The 19,342-nt window shown below is 48.7% G+C and overlaps 1 protein-coding gene and 1 long non-coding RNA gene across 3 annotated transcripts in view; one reads left to right on the plus strand and one right to left on the minus strand.

Annotated features, from left to right (window-relative positions):
* Window positions 1-5,154: 5,154 nt before the first annotated feature.
* LOC122232749 overlaps window positions 5,155-19,342 on the minus strand; it is a 30,708-nt gene continuing 16,520 nt past the window's right edge. For both annotated transcript variants that reach the window (XR_006210139.1, XR_006210140.1), the window contains one exon: window positions 5,155-5,693. This is a non-coding gene — a long non-coding RNA (uncharacterized LOC122232749). The remainder of the gene's footprint in view (window positions 5,694-19,342) is intronic.
* On the plus strand, window positions 9,296-14,319 carry TMEM200C (transmembrane protein 200C). Its single transcript, XM_042962900.1, has 2 exons — window positions 9,296-9,407; window positions 12,320-14,319. Exon 2 carries the CDS (start codon window positions 12,415-12,417, stop codon window positions 14,317-14,319), a length of 1,905 nt encoding a protein of 634 aa, XP_042818834.1. The 5' UTR covers window positions 9,296-9,407; window positions 12,320-12,414.

Here is a 19,342-nt window from a genome sequence, read left to right on the forward strand (position 1 = left end):
AGACTACAGCGACTTTTGATGTCTCCACATGCCAGTGGAGACGGGCCCAGATAATCAGAGAGCTGGTTCCATTGATGAAGTCCTGGAGCCTTTTAACTTCCTCCCAGCTGAGAAGCAGTGCTCTCGCCCCCCACCCCCCCCAGCCACTGCCCCTCCCCAGTGCCCTCTGCGTTAGCAGACACCCTGCAGAAATTCCCTCAGGGCTTACAGAAGGACCTGGCAGAGTGTCTCTGAAATCTAAGACTTCTAAAGTAAGCCATTAAATATACGTTCTAATGTGCGGGCTCTTAGAGTGATGGCTGCAAATTACCGTCTCTTCTAATTCCCCTCCCTTGGGTCAGATGCTCAGTCTTCATCATAATATATTTATCTCTGTAAATGGGAAAAACATAATTTCATGGGGGGGGGTGTAGGGGGGAAATGGAGCTTTAACACTGATTGATATCAAAATTTTCTATCATTTCATTAATATTAATGTCATCAAAGCCAGAAGTTTTAAGTGATTGGGAGGAATTTAAAGGAAATGTGTGACAAAGCCTTCTCACTTTTGTGAGGTGAATATATTAAGCTCTTATACAATTTGCTGTAAGTACTCAGAACTCCACCCACCTTTCTGTAGCCAAACCCTGATCTTTGGAGAAAGCGGCTTTGGAAAATAATAAAAATCAGGTATATTCTGAAACATTATCTCTGCTTTTTCTACGTATCATTTTCCAACATACCATACCAATATTTCACCTCTGTAAAAAGCTGTGTAATCAGTTTACTGTGTCTGTCAGGAAGTGATGTTGGCATCTTTCTTGACAGAAAAATATTTGTGATGCTTTCCTGAGGTAATGATACTTCAATTTTCTTCAGTATAAAGAAGCCAGCTTAGAGAGTTATCAGTAAGACTTTACAGAAATTCAAAACTAAATTTAGTGTAAAAACTGTTGCATGATTTTCACCGTCAGACAGAAAACTTACATTAAGGTTCTTTTGAGCCCATTTTAATCATTTAACATGTCTTTTGTGGTTCTCGTAAGATCAGGGAAGTTCCATCAGGTGCAAATATGCCTATTAGTGCCGATTTACTGGCTTTATGTATTTAGACATATATTTGCTTTGTGATGGTAACCTGGGTGATTCGGTTTTCTCTTTTGCTAGGACTCTTAATACCTCGAAGAATAAAAATGCATTGTAGATGTTATGATGAGGTCATCTGAAAGATATGTGTCATAAAAAAAAAATAATAATTGGGTGGCACCCTCTCCAAATGTGAGATTTAATTCTCCACGTGGCCCTTTGACTCCTAAGGATCTTGAGCCCCGACCATTAAGATTCCATGTTCAGTTAACTCAGCGGTGGGGATGCCAGAGCCTTGTGAGGCTCAGAGAGGCCTGCTACCCAAATTCCTCATAGTGGAGCACATTGTGGGACTCACCCAATGGTCACAACGGCATGGCTGGGGGACTGAGGAAACCCACGCTTACTTCAAAACATAATTACCTAGGGGCTCAGAAGGGAAGGGGGTGGGGCGCCTGGGTGGCTCAGTGGGTTGAGCATCCGACTTCGACTCGGGTCATGATCTCACACTCATGGGCCCAAGCCCCACGTCGGGCTCTGTGATGACAGCTCAGAGCCGGGAGCCTTGCTTCGGATTCTGTGTCCCCCCCATCTCTCTGCCCCTCCCCTGCTCACACTCTGTCTCTCTCTCTCTCTCTCTCTCAGAATAAATAAACATAATAATGAAAAAAAATTTTTTAAGAAGGGAAGGGGCTGACAGAGTGGAGGCCAGAAAGCCACTGCCATGTAGAATACAAAGCAATTTGAGAAACATCTCCCTGTCTCTTGTGGATCTGACCCAAACTTCATAGGTAGCCTTTACCCTCCGTCGCATCTCCAGTACCCAGCTCAGTACCCGACACATGATAAGGACTCTGTAACTATTCACCGTTACCATCACGACCGCTAACATCTGAATACAGCAGCACAAGCCTGGCTGCCTGTATCCCAAGAAAGCCCTACAGTGGCGGCTCCAAAATTTCGGCACAGAATATGCTTAGGGACAGTCATAGGGTGTGACAAGGAACACTGAGGTAGCAAGTACTCCTATTTTGCTTCTACACGTTCACTTAGGGGCACTTTCTGGGGTAGCAGAGGTAATGGGACCAGAGCGCCTCTTCCTCACAGCTACTCCTCTAAAGTGCCACCGATGTTTGGGGCGCCTGGGTGGCGCAGTCGGTTAAGCGTCCGACTTCAGCCAGGTCACGATCTCGCGGTCCGTGAGTTCGAGCCCCGCGTCCGGCTCTGGGCTGATGGCTCGGAGCCTGGAGCCTGTTTCCGATTCTGTGTCTCCCTCTCTCTCTGCCCCTCCCCCGTTCATGCTCTGTCTCTCTCTGTCCCAAAAATAAATAAAAAACGTTGAAAAAAAAATTAAAAAAAAAAATACAAAAAAAAAAATAAAGTGCCACCGATGATCTCGTCTCTCGCTCACAGCTACCTGAAAAGAGAGAAGTTATAAATCACCCTTTACAGACAATACAACTACATCCGGACACTTAAGTAACTTGCTCCATATCACATGGCCAGAAGGGGCCAAGTTACTCGAGTAGCAACAGGTAATCCAAAAACAGAGTAATTTGGCCTTTTACAAAGCCGGATCCAGGACTCAAATCCACCAAAGTGGTTTTTTAGACAGATGCATACACCTGAAATGTGATGGAGTCTAATTTCCTCTTCAGTGTGAGCTAAAACACCATGCTGGCTGCCCTACGGTAAGAAATGCCTATCTGGCCACAGATGTTATACACCTCTGGGTTCATTATTTGAAAATATCAGTTAAAAGCAAAATTCTCTCTGTGTCACTCACGTATGCACACACACGGGCAAAGATGGGGATCTGGTCCCTCATCCCTAAAGTGGGAGGTCTGGACCAGAGCAGGGTCTCACCAAGTTTGATGTGCTTAGGAAATCATCTGGGCATCTTGTGAAAACGCACATTCTGATTCAGTAGGTTTGAGACGGAGCCCAAGATTTTGCCATTTCTAGCAAGCAAGGTGCTGCTGCTACCGCTCCACAGATGATACCGGAAGAGGCCCCTTCCTGTTGCAAGCGTCTTGGCATATCTACCAATGGCATCTCGGCTCCTACTCCCTGGTCCCGGCACCTATCAGAGGGATCATGTCCGTTACTGCTCACCTGCCCAGCTGCAAGCCTTCACTCCGCTTACCCACTTATCCAAATCTCTTCCAGGCCTGGGGTGGGCTCCACATCCGTGAGGTATTCCTTAACTCCTTTTTTTTCTCCCCAGTGGTCGTTTTCTTCTAAAGACCCCAGCATTAGAGGTTTACTCTCTTGCCTTGCATCGGTCACTAACGATTTCTGGATGAGATCTAACTAAATTATAGGCTAGTAAGGACACGTCCCTTCGTTCTTTTCTCTCAGTAAGAATGCTTCCAAATGGTCACCTTTTTTTTCAGTCTTAGTTCTCCGTACGCATGTCATTCCTTGGTGGCCTTCCCTGAATGCCCAATCTAAGTTACTATACATCTCAACCATGATCTCGCGGTCCAGGGGTTTGAGCCCTGCGTTCAGCTCTGTGCTGACAGCTCAGAGCCTGGAGCCTGCTTCAGATTCTGTGTCTCCCCTTCTCTGCCTGCCACCCCCACCCCACCCCACCAAGTCACACACTCTCTCTCTCTCTCAAAAACAAACATTAACATTTTTTTTTAATTAAAAAAAAAACAAACAGAAAATGCTTTGTGGATCCATCAGAGACCTGTCACTGGACCACTAATCTTGGGACTCTCACGTGTCTTTATTCTTGAAAACCACTTCCTTGTCTGTGTTCCTTCTTTCCTGCTGGGTACTCACAGCGGCCCACATCACAACTAATTCTGAAAGGAGACCAGACATGTGAGCTCCTATCAGTTTCCAGTAAGTTTCCAGCAGGACAAATCTCTTCTCTCACAGAGCTTGTAGATTCTAAGAAGTAACAGGAGAGACATACCTGTGGACATTTAGGATCCGTTTGGGGAACACAGGGCAAATTTAGATGTCATCTTTCCTTGGTTTCTCCACTGACGGAGCCCTCTCTGTAAAGCCCTTTCCTAGCTCAGCTTTGATCTGCTCTCAGGCCTGCCAACACACCCGTTTCTCATCTCAGACCTCAATTATTTTATAAGACATACAATCTGGCTTTGATAGTGTACATGGAAAACGGTAGAAAACGCAGGCTTCAGGGGGAAATCTGAATGTGCAAAAATGAACCCACTTATTAGAGAAAACCTCCCCGGTTGGTCTCTAATCAAGAGCTTAGTGATTTGTAATGTTAAGAATGAATGAAGCCGAAGGCAGAAGCGAAGGCTGCTATTGCCATGTGCCATTTATCTGCAGCGGAGGTAGAGACCCCGTCTCCTGTGTTCTAAGGAATGCTCTGTAGACTTTTCCTGATCATCATTGCCTTTCCTCTGTAGTGAAAGCTTTTGGGCTTGAACTCTTTGACACCCTTCAGACACACAAGAAATAGGTTTGATCGTGACCTTGACACTAGCATGAGTTTACCTGTTTGCAAACTGAAGTTCTAGAAAGTGGCGCTGAGTTCAGTCTCTCGGGGGTTCATCTATGGGACTCGGAGGCGGAGGCAGGCACCCGTCCCTCCCCCAGGGCAGTGTTGCATGGGGAAGGGCTAGAAACGCCAACCGCGGAGCCTCTAACTGTGAGAAAACCCAAGAGCCCGGGCCGCCTGGCTGTGGAAATGCTGTTCCTGCTCCCTCTAGGGTCTGCTCAAGCTTTTTCTGCCTCTTCTGTTCCCAAGGAAATCTAACGAGGCCTTAACATACCGTTGCATTTCACATTTTCTATCAGGCTCGTTTATCTTTTACACATGCCATGAAAAACACCTGTGAGGCTACCAAGGTATGTTGTGTTGGAGTTGCAGATAGAAGGCAGGCGGCCCAGGGTGCCTGGGAGGCGCAGTCAGTTCAATGTCCGCCTCTTGGTTTTGGCTCAGGTCATGATCTCACGGTGCTGTGAGTTCAAGCCCCGCACTGGGCTCCACACTGTCAACCTGCTTGGGATTCTCTCTTTTCCTCTCTCTCTCTCAAAATAAATAAATAAACTTAAAAGACAAGAGGCCCAGTTAAATCTGAATTTCAGAGAAACAACAAATCATTTTCAGGTTTATGCCCCCAGCAATATTTTTATTTGCTAAATCTATTGCTTAGCTTATCGCTTGCTTGTCACGCTTTAGTCTGTCATGTTGCCTCTTACTGGCAGGTGTACGAGGAGGGTGAAGAAGCAAGAAGGAAAGAAGAGGAATTTTATGCCCTGTGTCCAGCCTTGGGATCACAGGTTCCTTCTTCTGCTTTCGAGATGACAGAAGAGGGCTTGAGAGGCCTTCCTGTGATATCCTCAAACCTTCCAGGCCAAAGAATGTTCTCTTGGTCGTGTTTTCACAGACTTCGAATTTGACTGTAGAGTGGTGTGAGTTTGAAAGCTGGGCTCTCCAGCAAAGTGAAATTAAAGGGTCCCGGTGAACCGCAAAGCAAGGAAAGCAGCCACAGAGAAAGTGTCTCCGTTCTCCTGGACACAACAGGCTTTCGTGAATGACACTGGTCCTATGCCACACGGATGCCACAGTTCACACACGGCAGCTGATTGTGTAACTCCGTTCCGTGGAGGTTAAGTGCAGATACGGTCCCATGTGGATCCTGGCGAATAGGAACAGAATGGGAGAGTGAGGAAAACAAACTGGGAGAAGACGTTAGGACTAACAAGGTTGAAAGCTAAATTTAATGAGTGTTTACCGCGTGCTACACATTAATTTACAGGAACTAAACTTGTTGATTCCTCACGATAATGCTGTGAGGTAGGTGTTGGTGTCATTATCCCCATTACAAATGAGGAAACTGAGGCAGCCGAGATCAGGTCATTTACTTACTTAAATGAAGTAGCTGGTTAGGGGAGGATACAAACTGGTTCCAGAACCCACTACACCAAACTACCTCAATCTCCTTCCTCAGCCTGAGCCATCTGTGACAGCAGGGCGTGCGGAGAGGTCCCAGTTGCTGAGCTGTCGACACAAGCAAACCTGTTCCCCCTGCAAGCTTCCGGAGACCAAGAGGGGCCTGTGTGGACCCCTGGCCGGGCATCTTCTCCACTGAGCAGCCCCGGGAGCCCAGATAGGGGAGCCAGGCCAGGCTGATGAAATGATCAGGGGAAGCAAATGGGTTGTGAATAAATGATGAAACTGAAAGAATTACATAAGGATTGTTTTTAAGAAAGAGCAAGAGCAAATGACAGGTTTCAGGTCAGAGTTTAATCCAACTAAACGAAGCTCATCTGTTTCCTCTTCTTTTTTTTTTCCCAAGGCCTTCATTGCCCTCTTGCTACAACATGTTTCAAATATTGTCCTGAGCTCCGAGTTCTTGAGAAGCCAAGGAATGACCACGATTAGGTAGCCTTAGCCTGTTAGTCCTTAGCAGGGTGACAGGGGTATCCCACAATCCCAGAAATCATCTCTACTGAAATGGCCAGTGAACTTAGGGAGAAAATAACTCCAGAAGGGCCAAGATCATCACTGTTGCTTTAAAAATAACTCTACGTAACTCAGAAACCCCTAGGAATGTATGTTGATACCATATTATTACAGAGGTTAAAGGACCTTGCTGGAAACAGATGGGATCTATCTGATTTCCTCTGATACCCTGAGCTAACAACAAAGAAAATTACTGAAGGTGGTAACACTCGGGTTAAATGGAACAGTTCGAAGTTCCAAAGAACTCAGTCTGGAAGGACGCCTCTGAGTAAGAAATCATAAATCTTAATGCAGTCACCAACATAGCTAGAAAAACTAGCTATGTCCAAGGCCTGTTCATCTAGAAAAGGATTCTTCTCTTCTCCAGATCACTCAAATGAGTTTTCAAGGTACAAATGATGGCTATAATATATGCAGAAATTAGAAACTGTTAATGACTTAATCCCTCTGAACTCCTAATGAAGTTCTGCAATATTATCCTCTGTATACAGCTTAGCGCACGGAGGCCCACAAAGGATAGGAGTCACCACCCGTGGTCCCCTGGCAGCCAGCTGTGTAATAAAATGAGATCTCAAATCCTGTCTTTGTACAAAACACCAGCTTATTATTGACATTCAAGAAATCTGGAAGCTTGGAGCCCAAAACCCTTTAAAGATGACAAGCTAGACTTAGTTATTTCTCCTTTGCAGTGATTTCTCTAAAAGGAAACAATCCAGTATGGAATTAAAACTCTCCCTTTATATGGCTTATTTTCTAGCATTCAAAATCTGAGCAGGAATAGAGAGGTGGAAAGAGGTGTGCTGGGAACACTTTGATCGTCATCCAGATGCATTATTTGCTTGGAAAGGGTATCAGAGGTCACCTTTCAAACAGGCAGGTGCAGGGTTTCCTTTAAGGAAACACTTCTCCTTCAGCCCGGCCATCACTCCACAATCTCCACCTCATGTAACATGGTCCACATTTATATCATTGAATCTGTAAGTGTTAGTATCCTTAGTGTTCTTTTGGGAAAGTGTCTGCTTGAGCTTTAAACACAAGTGAATGCTGTGTATGTGAGGAGGAACAATCTTGTCACCAGAACTGTGGCCAGCAAAGCCCTCCTGTGTGGGTTCTGTGGATCCTTAAACAGCAAAACTCAGTATATCCAATACCCACTCAAAACCACCATCGTCACAAGATTTCTGTCTGGACCCCAAAGTTCAGACCGCCCTTGTCTGTCGTCTGCTCTTCTCTTCCTTTCTTCCTGAATCCTGGCTGCCTCACTTCAATAGATAATTAAAATCTTTCTTACTTTCTCAATACTCCGTGGGGAAATTCCACTTTGAAATTCTCTTTTCCCTGTCATTTTTACTTTACAGTTGGGAGGACAGGGATGAGCTAGGAAACAGGATCTCTCTCTCCCTCTCGCATTTTTAAAATGACGTAGGGAGTTTGGACATCCTCCCTACCCCCATCTCCCCTCTTTGATCCTAACCCTGATTCCTGGAGAATTATAGTTTTCCTTTTAATGCTTGCTGATTACCGCCCGGGGTGGGAGCAGGACCGGCTGCCCAAGGAAGCGCCCCGGAGAGCCGATTCTAATCTCCGCGGAGCCCCAGCTGCCCCGCGTCGGGGGGGGGGGGGGGGGGACGCCGAGGTCCCCAGGAGGCTGGTCACAAAGCCCGGTTCTGCCGGAGCGCGAGAGCAGCAGACACTGGCTGCCCCGGGCCCGCGGTGCGCCCAGCGCGGCGGGGGCGGCTCCACTCCGCCGGCCCGAGTTCGCTGGGGGACAACTTACTGTGCTCGCTGTGCGTCCACACTGCAAACTCCCAAGCGGGAGGGGGAGAAACAGCCAAGGCTGTGTCGTGTCCGAGAGTAGAGGCAACAAAAGAGGAAAGGGGAGAGGGAGGAAAGGAGGGAGGGCGGGCCGGCTGGAGACGCGGGCACTGCCCCCTCTCTCTCACCCAGAGCGCCCCTCGGATGCTGATGGGGAGACCCTCCAGGAGAGACGGCCCTTTCTTGGGGCCCCCTCCGACCCGCTGCTCAGACAGGTAGTTGGAGGGAAAAGAACAAAGCTCCCAGGGCAGGCGGGCGGCGGTCCCGGGGCGCCCCGGGGGCGGGGAAGGCAGAGGCCGAGGCGCCGCGCGCCCCGCGCTCCCCGCCGGCGCCCCCCGCCTCCCACCCCGTGCCCGGGGCCCCTCGCCGGCCCCCCCATCCGCCTCCCCTCGCGCCTCCGGGTCCTCCGGGAAGCGCTTCCCCCGAAGGCACCGGCGGCCGGCTGCGGAGGAAGTGGGGGGAGCGCAGGGAGGGCGGCGCGGCGACGGGGGGCGGGGGGGGGCAGCGCCGGGGAGGAGGCGGGGGGCGGGGCGGGGGGCGGGTGCGCCCCCGAGCAGCGGAGTCGGGCCGGGTACCGACTGCCATCCTGCCGCAATTTCCCTGTGTCATGGCTCCGGTCTCTTAGCAACAGCCGCCAGTCCGGCCGCCCTGAGCAGCGCCAGCCGCCGCCGCCGCCGCCGCCGCGGGCTCAACTCCACCCGGCGGAGCCCGGCGCGCCGCAGCCACACAAAAGAGGCGCTGGGGCCGGCCCGGGAGCGCCGCGGCGGGGCTCGCCGAGAGGCGCAGGAGGAGCGGCGGCGGGGAGCACGGCTCCGAGGCAGGATGCGGGCTGCGGAGGACCTGACACTTCTTGGAAACTCTTGGAAATGGCTCCCGCCACGGCAGCGGGGGGAGCTGCGAACCTGGGGCGGGCGCTCGCCCCCGCTGGGCTGCTGAGCCGCGCTCGGCTGGAGGGCCCCGAGGCGCTGTCCCTGCGCCCCGCCGTCGGCTCGGGCTGAAAAAGTTTCTCCATGGTTCCTTTGTGTCGCCCGAGCGCCCGTTCGCCGGCCCTGAGCTGCCCCAGCCTTCCCGGGTAAGTGAGCGATATTGTTTGCTTTTAGTGCTGCCATTTTGAGCAATTCCGTGAGTCCTCAGCCCCCGAGCCGCCCCTCCCCTCCCCTGCGGCCCCAAGCCCCGGTCCCCGGGCTGCTGCTGTTCGGGGAGAGTCGTTTTCCTAGGCGGGCTGCACGGGATGCGCTGCCCAGAAAAAGCGAGCTCGGGATTGCCCTCACTTCGCTCCTGCCTCTGTTCTTTCCAGAGGCGGACTCCCAGCTGCTGCACTCATGTGACTCCAACAGAAATAAGCAGACCCAAAAGCAGGGCAAGGGGTTCGCTGTCCAGCCAATTAGGGAGTGGGGGTCGAGGACCTGGATTGAGTCCCGGGCAGGGCGCTCCCAGCCTGTGGGCTGGGAGCCTCAGACGCCGAGTGGAGCTTAATCCATCATGAGCAGAGAAACTTGAATGTCTCTCTTGGAAGCAGTTGTATTTTTAGACATCCCTCCTTTGCTTTCCCCCATGCTCCATTCCTTAACCACGGAAAGACCAGCACCAGGCAGTAAATTGCGAGGGCAGCCAACCTCGACTGCCAAGTTTGTTTCCCTTCATTATGTATGAAGAAAAGCCTCAAAGGTGGGTCTTCCTTGCCATCTGACTTTTGTCAGTATTTCACGTCAGATGGCAATACATTACAATGGAGTTCAGCTTTCAACAGAGCTGAAGGAATAATAAACTAGGGAGTTAATTACTAGCTATTAAACTAATTTTAAAGATCTGTAAACGATTGCTGAAATCCATTCCAATTTTCTTTACATTCTGTCTACCCAAAGCCAAAGCCGCCTTATTGGGGAGAAAAACAGGTGGATACCTTCTTTCCCAAAGATGCTCAGCATTCTGGTGCACCTTAGCAATGCCCAACAAAACGTTAGCCCTTCTCTCCTCTTGGAGAGCCACTGTGCCAACTGAGTCTAGGTTTGTTTCTAAAATGTCTGGCTGCTAAAACCTTAAAATAACTGCAGATCTCCAGATTATTGCATTAAAGATGCTGTAGTCTAGGGATCACTTAAAACAGCAGTCTCTATGTTACAACTACACAATAAATGTGCTTATTTTGGGGGATGACAGATGAACAGTAGCTACTCTTTTTTTTTTTTTTTTTTTTTTTTTTTTTTTTTTTTTTTTTACAATCTGTTTGTACTTACTGGTGCAGCCTCTTTTTAAAACAAAATTGTAAAGGCTTATAGATGTATTCTCTACGAACCCCTCTAACCCACCTAGTATTTCTCTTTAGTGAAAACCAACTAAGTTCCAAGGAGACATTGATTTGCAAACATTGCAAAGAGATGATTACCATTTGCTTTTCCACCAGTGGAGAAAAGATTCTGCCTATATTGATGTAATGGAGGGGATCAAGGGCCAAAGCTCTTTACCCAGGCACCAATTAAAAGCAAAATTCTTCCTAAGTAATCCCACATATTCAAAGGGTAATTTATTCGAAAACATGAATTATTTCATAAAGGGCAAAATACCAAAAGGCTTCTGAGTGGTATCTGAGCCTTTCAAATTCATACAATGCCCTTAATTTTAGCATCTCTATTATAGGAGAGAACACAACCAATGGAACAGAAAATGTTTTACTCTGGGGATCCAGCAGGATTGAAATTTTTAGAAGCTCACAGATATCTGCAAAGACACATCTGTGCATTTACCTACCTGGGGTTTATTATATTAAACAACCAAACTTTCTATAGGATAGTCCATGGATCCTTGCCACCCTCCCTTCCTAAACACGACCTCATGAGAGAAAGATGAAGAAAACAGCTCTCACTTGGGGAGAGGTCATTCTACAAATCATCATTATTATGTAGACTGCTGCACCTAATTAATTGCCTATTCATTTGAATATTGGGAATCTGAAGAGTGCTGTTGGCACATTAATAAGGGGTCAGAAAGCTATTATGGCAGAGTGGCTATTTTTTTTTTTTTCTTTTTAAGATTGTAATTTTCCCACAGGAGGAAAAAAAAAAAAGGTCTTTCTCTTAGAGATTCTAGGGGACTTCTTAAATTCCCTGATGAGGTTTAGCACATGATACCTTTAAGGGAGTTCCTCTGAGGGAGGAGAGGAGGCCAGAAGGAAGAGCTCAGTTACATAACCAGTTACCTAAAACTAAATATTCCACCCCAAGAAGCTGTCCAGATGTTGCAAAAAAAAGTGATGAGGAAAAGGCTGCTTGTCTTTAGCTGTAGGAACATCAAGAGGTGGGAGACAACTTTCGAAAGGGATTTATTATCAGAGGATTGACGTAGTTCTGGTGTTCTCCCCGAAATGAACTCTCCATTAATTATCTGCAGTATATAAGCCGTCTGCCTGCCAGTATGTGACCTTTCATTTTCATCCAGTGATGAAAATTGCTTTTGTCATTATAAAACAGTAACTTTTGTGACTGTTTTAGTGACTTTGAGCTAAACATTGACAAATTCCTCTGCTTAGAGACTTGAACCTCCTGAACTGCTCCCTTGGGCAATCTTCCTATTCCCACAGGACAAAGGGAAAGGCTTTTGCCACGAAAGTCCTCAACCACCTCTTTGAGCCCCCACATTTAGTTTCTACTAATGGTCAGCCCTCCTTCAGCTGCCAGCTGGGAGGGTTTGAAATGAGCCTTGCTGGAATATCACCTACAGAGTGTGTGGGATGAGGGAGGGGGAAGAAAGAAGGCGTTCTCTCAAATTGTTTTATCACCTCCTATCAGTGATTGCAACAGCGTTTCTCGGCCCTAATCCATCTACCCCACCCCCTGGCCTCTACATTCGGCACTCCAGTTAGTGGGTAGCCCTGGGCTGGGGGGGGGGGTACACATGTGGCGAGACCTGGGAGCGGGACAGTCGCAGCGCGTGGGATGTTGCTGCAGCCAAGCCTATACCCTCTGACTGTCTTCTTCTGCTTTGCAGCAGGAGGAGGTGGCCGAGCAGCTAGTGGGCAGTTGGCGCCCCCCACTACTCAAGCCTCCGCCCCAGAAACTAGCCGCGCACCGCACGGGCTCACCATGATCGCCACCGGTGGCCTACTGAGGATTTCTGCCAGAAAGCAGGATCCCCTCCGGCCCCCAAGCCAGGTCCCCAAACGCAAGCGGAAAGCCAAAAAAAGGCGCAAGAACGACGTGGTGGTGGTGAAAGGCAAGCTAAAGCTGTGCTCCATCTCGGGGCTCATTGCCCTCTGCGGGATCCTGGTGCTGCTGGTGGGCATAGCCATGGCGGTGGTGGGCTACTGGCCCAAGGCCAACGGGGCCAATAGGGAAGGGGGTAAGCAGCTGCCGCCCGCAGGCAGCGGCCACCGCGTCCCGACCACGGCCAGTGGCAGCAGCAGTGGGAGCAAAAACCGGTCCAGGAGCCACCTGGGGACTCCGGGGGGTGTCAACTCCAGTTCGGTGGGTGCGCCCCGAAGCACCCCTCCAGCGCGGTCAGCCTCCCCTTCGTCCTCCTCCACGTCCGTGGGTTTCTTCTTCCGCATCTTCTCCGGATACCTGCACTCCGACAAGCTCAAGGTCTTCGGGCCCCTCATCATGGGCATAGGCATCTTCCTCTTCATCTGCGCCAACGCGGTGCTCCACGAGAACCGAGACAAGAAGACCAAGATCATCAACCTGCGGGACCTCTACTCCACCGTCATCGACGTGCACAGCCTCCGCGCTAAAGACCTGGCGGCCGCCGCGGCTGCGGCCGCCGCCGCCGCCTCCTCGTCCTCCGCCCCCACCTCGGCGACCCCCGGAACCGCGCCGCTCAACGGCTTCCTCAGCTACGTGCAGTCGCGGGGCCTGGAGCTGAAGCCCGGGAGCTGCGGCGGCGGCTCAGGGGACGCCTTCGGGGCGGCGGCGTTGCTGGCCAGGGGCTCGTGGCCTCACCCCGCGGCGCTAGGCGGGGGCGGTGGCGGGGCCAAGGAAGCCGCGTCCCCGCCGGACCTGGCCTCGTCTCCGCGCTGCCCGCGGGAGTCCCCGAGCCTGACGGAGGCCGTATACAGCATCTACCGCGAGCGCTCGGGCGTGGCTGGCCGTCGCCGGGCCGCCGCCGCCGCCGCCGCCGCTGTGGCCGCTGCCGCCGCCGCCACCGCGGCCGCCAGCAGCGGCGGCAGCGCGGCGCCCTGCAGCCCACCCGAGAGCTGGGGGCGCCAGAGCACCGCCAGCTCCCTCGTGGGCTCTTCGCTGAGCGCCTTCGCGTTACTACCCTTGCAAGGGGACCGCGACGGGGATGGGGACGGGGACGCGGAGGGCTTGAGCTGCAGCTGGCAGAGGCCGCCTGGGGAACGCGGCTCCCGGGAGATCCCAAGGGGCGAGCTCGACCTGAGCTTGACCGACCTCCGCGGCGCCCCGGGCTGCTCGCGTTGGGCGCCCAGCGAGCTGGAGGAGCCCGAGGGCGCGGCGGCGGCGGCGGCGCGCACCGCCAGGGGGCAGGGTGGCCGCCTGCCCAGGACCGGCAGGTACGCCGCCCTGCGGCGCCGCAGCACTAGCGGGCTCCCGGACTACCGGGCGCCGCCATCCCCCGAGCCCCCACCCTCCCCGCGCAGCGCGGAGCTGGACTCGAGCCTTCTGGCCCAAGCTGCCTCCCCCTCCCCGCCCCTGCGGCTGGAGGACTCGCCCCCCGCCAGGCCGGACTCGCCGAGCTCCCAGTCGGATGACCCTTCCTGCTGCAATAAGGGCTACAGCCCCCTGCGGGAGGCTGGTACCTCTTTGGAGTCAGTTGTGCAAGCAGTAGCCAGTAAAAGTCCAGACTGTGAGGCCGCCACGGCCCCGGGTGTGGAGCCGAGCCCCCCGGAGGATCCCAGCCAAGGGCCACCTAAGGCCCAGCCACCTCAGCCGGTGCAGAGGCAGTTTACGAACAAGGAGAAACTCTTTATGATTTCCCGGTCTCATGCCATAGGGGTAGAGGATGGAGATCTGGAAAGTACTGGCATTTAGGGCAAGAGGGAGCAAGGGGGCGGGGGGGGAGGGGTGGAGTGAGAAAACTGGGGAAATGCCCACTCCAATCGGCGAATTTAACATTTCCCTCTTTCCCTGTGGACTCATCCGAGGAAATCGTCCAATACCCAAAGAGCTGCAGAATGTTATCCTTGAATTGCGTTCACAAGATTCCTGTAGATAACTCCAAGCAAAATTTTTTTTTTTAAAGCCAGCTAGTCTTTTATGTCCGATGGTGATTGTACGTTCCATGAAAACCAAATGTATTAAAAAGTCAGCAATCTAGTTCATTAGATAAAATTCTCTTAATTTTCTTAGGATCAAAATAATATATTTTTGACAGTAACTGTGCACTTTACTCCAATTTCCCACCCCCCCCCCTTCATTTCCCTAACCCTGTACTCTGCTGCTGGTTTTGTCCATAGCTGCTTGTGAATGACAAGCTTCCTTTCTCTTATGCTTTTGTGGAGCATGGAAGGGGTTGTCCGCAGTTCTTTTAGAACTGACCTTACTAGAGGAAGTCAAAGCCAGAAGCAGGAGTATGTCAGGAAAGAGCACTTTCCTTGCCCTACCCCACACTGCTCCAATAGCCCAAAGGCCTCTTTATTTTTTAAAAGGGTATTTACATTTTGCTACTAGGGTATCTGATGGAGAAGGGGAGGGGCAGCATCTAGATGGACTGTTACATTCCTAAATTCACTCTACCAAGTACACGATACTTTCTTGAGTATTATCACACGTGTATTGCAAATAGCGTTATTAAAAATCTTTTTTTAATAAAAGAAGTTTCCAAACAAACAGTTAACCATAATATTGCCTCCTTTTGCCTTGGAACTAATGCTTCTAACACATTAAACATTTAACAGTTCAGCTGGTAAAATCTAAAATATTTTGCTATGACACTGTAATATGATAGTAGGTATCCGCCCCCAAAGTGCTCTGTGCTATCATGACTCCATCCATTTCCAGTATATTTTTAACTTTTAAATACAGGGTAGTATTGAACATTTGGGAGTTTCTCTTTCAAATAGAATGAGACATTAAATAAATAGTAATTTTCTATAATACTTCTAGTTTACCTCAAAGTATTAATTTATAGAGCACCAGGCTTAATGGCCCCTTTTCAGAACCATTTGACTTATTTGGTTTTGACTTTAAGTTCATGATCTCAAATCCATGGCCTACATAGGCTAAAAAGATAATGTTTTAATAATTTGGGAGATTGTTTACAGTTGATTTTATTAAAAGTCGGCTACTTACTCTTTAAGAATAGTAGACGAGGTACCATTTTGATGCCTCTTCCTTTGAATGTGAGAGCCGAGAATCTCCAGAATGGTATTACTTGCTTTTGGCCATTTGGAAATGAGGCCTCATTGTAGGAGGCTAAAATACAGATTTTAAAGGAAAAAAAACAGCCAAAGATGTCATGTTTGGTCTCCCTGGGTGAAGCAGTGAGTGGGTCCAGTGGAAAGAGTGCAGATTCAGGAGTGAGACTAGACCCCAGCTCTCAGCATTTGCTAGCTGTGTAACTTCGAACAGAAACAAATGCTGAGTCTCAGTCATTCGATCTATGAAATGGGGATAATGAGACATACCTCATAAAGGTATGAGAGTGTTGGACAAGGGGTTATAGGTACAGAGCAGAGTACCTGGCTCAGAGTGTGTACTCAGTAAATTGTTCCTGTAATTACTATTATCATTATAATAAGTTGTCTGCATGCACTATAGAAGAGTAACCCTTCCTTCAACTTGAGCTCAAGAAAGCCTGGCTAAAATCTGGAATATCCACTTATTATCTGCATAACCTTAGGCAAATCACTAATCCCTCTGGGCTTCAGGTGGATGATAGAATCTCTCTGATTGCCTTCAGCTCTAGAAGCTTTACTTCAATCCAGGGTATTTGTTTTGTCCTAGATATAATCATATTTGTACATACAACTTTGCAAAGTGAATATACTTCATAAACTACCATTTAGTGTAACTTTGAAAGGACCTAATTTATTTCCAGATTGGATCTGCATTAAGCTATTAACTCACTTTAAAGCTCTGGACTAATATATTTGGTTCTTCTGTATAGCATACATGAGCTTCCACTAGTAAGAGTGACAAGCAAGTGTAATGATACCTCCAGGCAGTGTTAAATTTCAAGCGTCTCAATATTGTTTTATCACACTCCCCCCGAATTTCTAATTTCCTTAGTTTCTTTTCTCCATCATCTTGCATATTGTGTAATACACTGGGTTTGATGGGCTGTTTTAAAGGGAAAACAGGGGCACCTGGGTGGCTAAGTCTGTTGAGCCTCTGACTCTTGATTTTGGCCCAGGTCATGATCCAAGTTTGAGATCAAGCCCCAAGTCCAGCCCTGCACTAAGCATGGAACCTACTTGGGGTTCTGTCTCCCCCTCTCTCTCTGCCCCTTCCCTACTCCTGGTGTCTCTCTCAAAATAAATAAATAAACATTAAAAAAAAAAAGGGGGGGGGGAATAGGCTCCAGTGCTCTGAAATACTGTTTCTAGTCCTCAGAAAATGGACTGTAAGACATTTAGCAAATAATAAAGCCCTACCTCTTAGTTTAAACAGAAGTGGGCATAATAACATTTATCCCTTACAAACTTTAGAAAGTTCAATCCAACCAATTGACTAGACGCAACAATGCCAAGTGCCTGGTTATATGAAACAGATTAAACAGACACTTGTAGCTCAGAAATTAAATAACTTCAGGGGAGCCTGGGTAGCTAAGTCGGTTGAGCGTCCCACTTAAGCTCGGGGCATGATCTCACAGTGTGTGGGTTCAAGCCCCGCATCTGGCTCTGTGCTGACAGCTCAGAGCCTGGAGCCTGCTTCAGATTCTCTGTCTCCCTTTCTCTCTAGCCCTCCCCCTGCTTGCACTCTGTCTCTGTCTCTCTCTCTCTCTCTCAAAAATAAACAAAAAATAAATTAAATAACTTCAGCAAACAATTTATCTTAGTATTAAATCGTATCTATCTTAACCATTCAGCAATTTTACTGGATCTTTTTTCTCCCCCTGAAGATAAAAAAGGCTAAGCTCAGTTTTTCAAGTCTTGGGAGGAGCCCAGGCTTTCATCGGCCCTCAGAAGGAGTCCTCTGCAATTATGCCAATGGTAATTTACAATCCTCCCTTTGGCAGGAGTGGAGATCTGCGATAATAATGCTAGATTTTTGCTCACTACTTCCTGTGGGCCATGTTCTGTTCTACATGCTTTGTGTATATTATCTCAATTACTCCTCGAAGCAGCTCTGTTGAAGTAACATTATTATCCCCATTTTACTGAGAAAGACACTGAGGTCAGGACGGTGGAGCGCTTGCCCAGGTTCAAACAGCTGGTAAATGGAGGAGCCAGGATTTACACAGAGTTTTGAGGATTCTCTGGACCTGAACCCAAACTGGCATTTCTAGAGACCATCAGAATATCCTCTACCTTCTTAGCTTCCTGCTAGATCCTTTCCCGGAAACTATTCTTAGAGACTTGCAGAGAAGTGTTAGGGTGCATGGCCAGTTTAAAAGCTGGAATTTGCGGGGCGCCTGGATGGCTCAGTCGGTTAAGCGTCCGACTTCAGCTCAGATCACGATCTCGCGGTCCGTGAGTTCGAGCCCCGCGTCGGGCTCTGTGCTGACAGCTCAGAGCCTGGAGCCTGCTTCGGGTTCTGTGTCTCCCTCTCTCACTGCTCCTCCTCCATTCATGCTCTCTCTCTCTCTGTCTCAAAAATAAATAAACTTAAAAAAAAAAAGCTGGAATTTGCATTTAAGTCTTCAGGCTGGCATCAACAAAGCTTTTCTCGGTGCGACTTGCAGGGTTTGTTGTACCAAAATCAACAGGACTATTTGAAGGGATCTTGGACATCATGGAACCCTTCCCTCCTTTATTTATAAATGAGATTGCTAAGAATTAGAAAGATGACAATTTGTTCAAAGGCAAATAAAATAGCAATGGCAGGACTAGAAAGCTAAGACTGTTGTGATTGCAACAGTGGGCATACACATCCCCCCTCCTCTACCAACCGAAACTCTGTCCTGTACGAACTAGCTGGGCGAAATGGGCAAGCTGCTTAGCCTCTCTGTGTCTCAATTTCCTTTTCCATACAATGGTAATAATAATGCTCCCTACCTCTAGGGGACCGGACTGAAGATTCAATGAGTTACCGTCTGTGTAAGAGCGTTTGCAACAGGCGTGGCACGTGGAGAGTGTCATAAAAAGTTTTTTTTTTTTTAGTTTTATTTAAAATAGAATTAAACTGTTAAACCAAATCATTTTGTATGACTTTCCTTTTTATTCACGGAATACTTTCAGGTTTAAAATTCTAAAGTTTAAGGCAACATAGCATAGGGGCTCAAAGTATGCCTTGGAGGGTTACATAACACTTCACCTAGGTTTCCACATCTGTTAAGGGAGATAATAAATAGCATCCGACTCGTGGCATTCATTATTTAAATGAGGGCTAGATACACTAATATACTCAAAGAACTCAGAACCACTCCTGGCACAAATAAACCTTCAGTCACTGTGAATTACTGCTATTAAGGCAACATACAGAAAATTAATTAGTAAGCTAAATTTATTACTCAGTTGATAGGGACAGCCATAAACTTACTGTGCTGAGAAGTCTTTGTAGTTTAAGTATATTGGAAAGAAAAAATAGACCTTACGAAATGAGAATCGAGGCTACTGCAAGGTCCCCAGTAGAACGTAGAACTAATGACAGGTATGTGCCCCTCAGGGTCCCATCATCATAATATGTAACAACAAATGCGAGCCCAAACTGCTTACATGGCTGCACTTGGTCATGAGTATTGCTTTTCCGCTACTGAGGCAGGTTCCATCAGAAAGGCCAGGCTAGCCATGTAGTCTGGGCCCCATTCTGTCCGAGGAGTGCCCAACATGGGCCAGGTGACTGTTCATCTATTTACATTTCTAGACGAAAGTTTTTTCCATACTAGTTTTCTCTTTCATCATTTTGGGTTCTTCAAGATGCAGTTTTGAAATTCTCTTTTTGGGTTAAGGAA

The sequence above is a fragment of the Panthera tigris genome, chromosome D3, assembly GCF_018350195.1.
Source record: "Panthera tigris isolate Pti1 chromosome D3, P.tigris_Pti1_mat1.1, whole genome shotgun sequence".
In the NCBI taxonomy this organism is placed as follows: domain Eukaryota; kingdom Metazoa; phylum Chordata; class Mammalia; order Carnivora; family Felidae; genus Panthera; species Panthera tigris.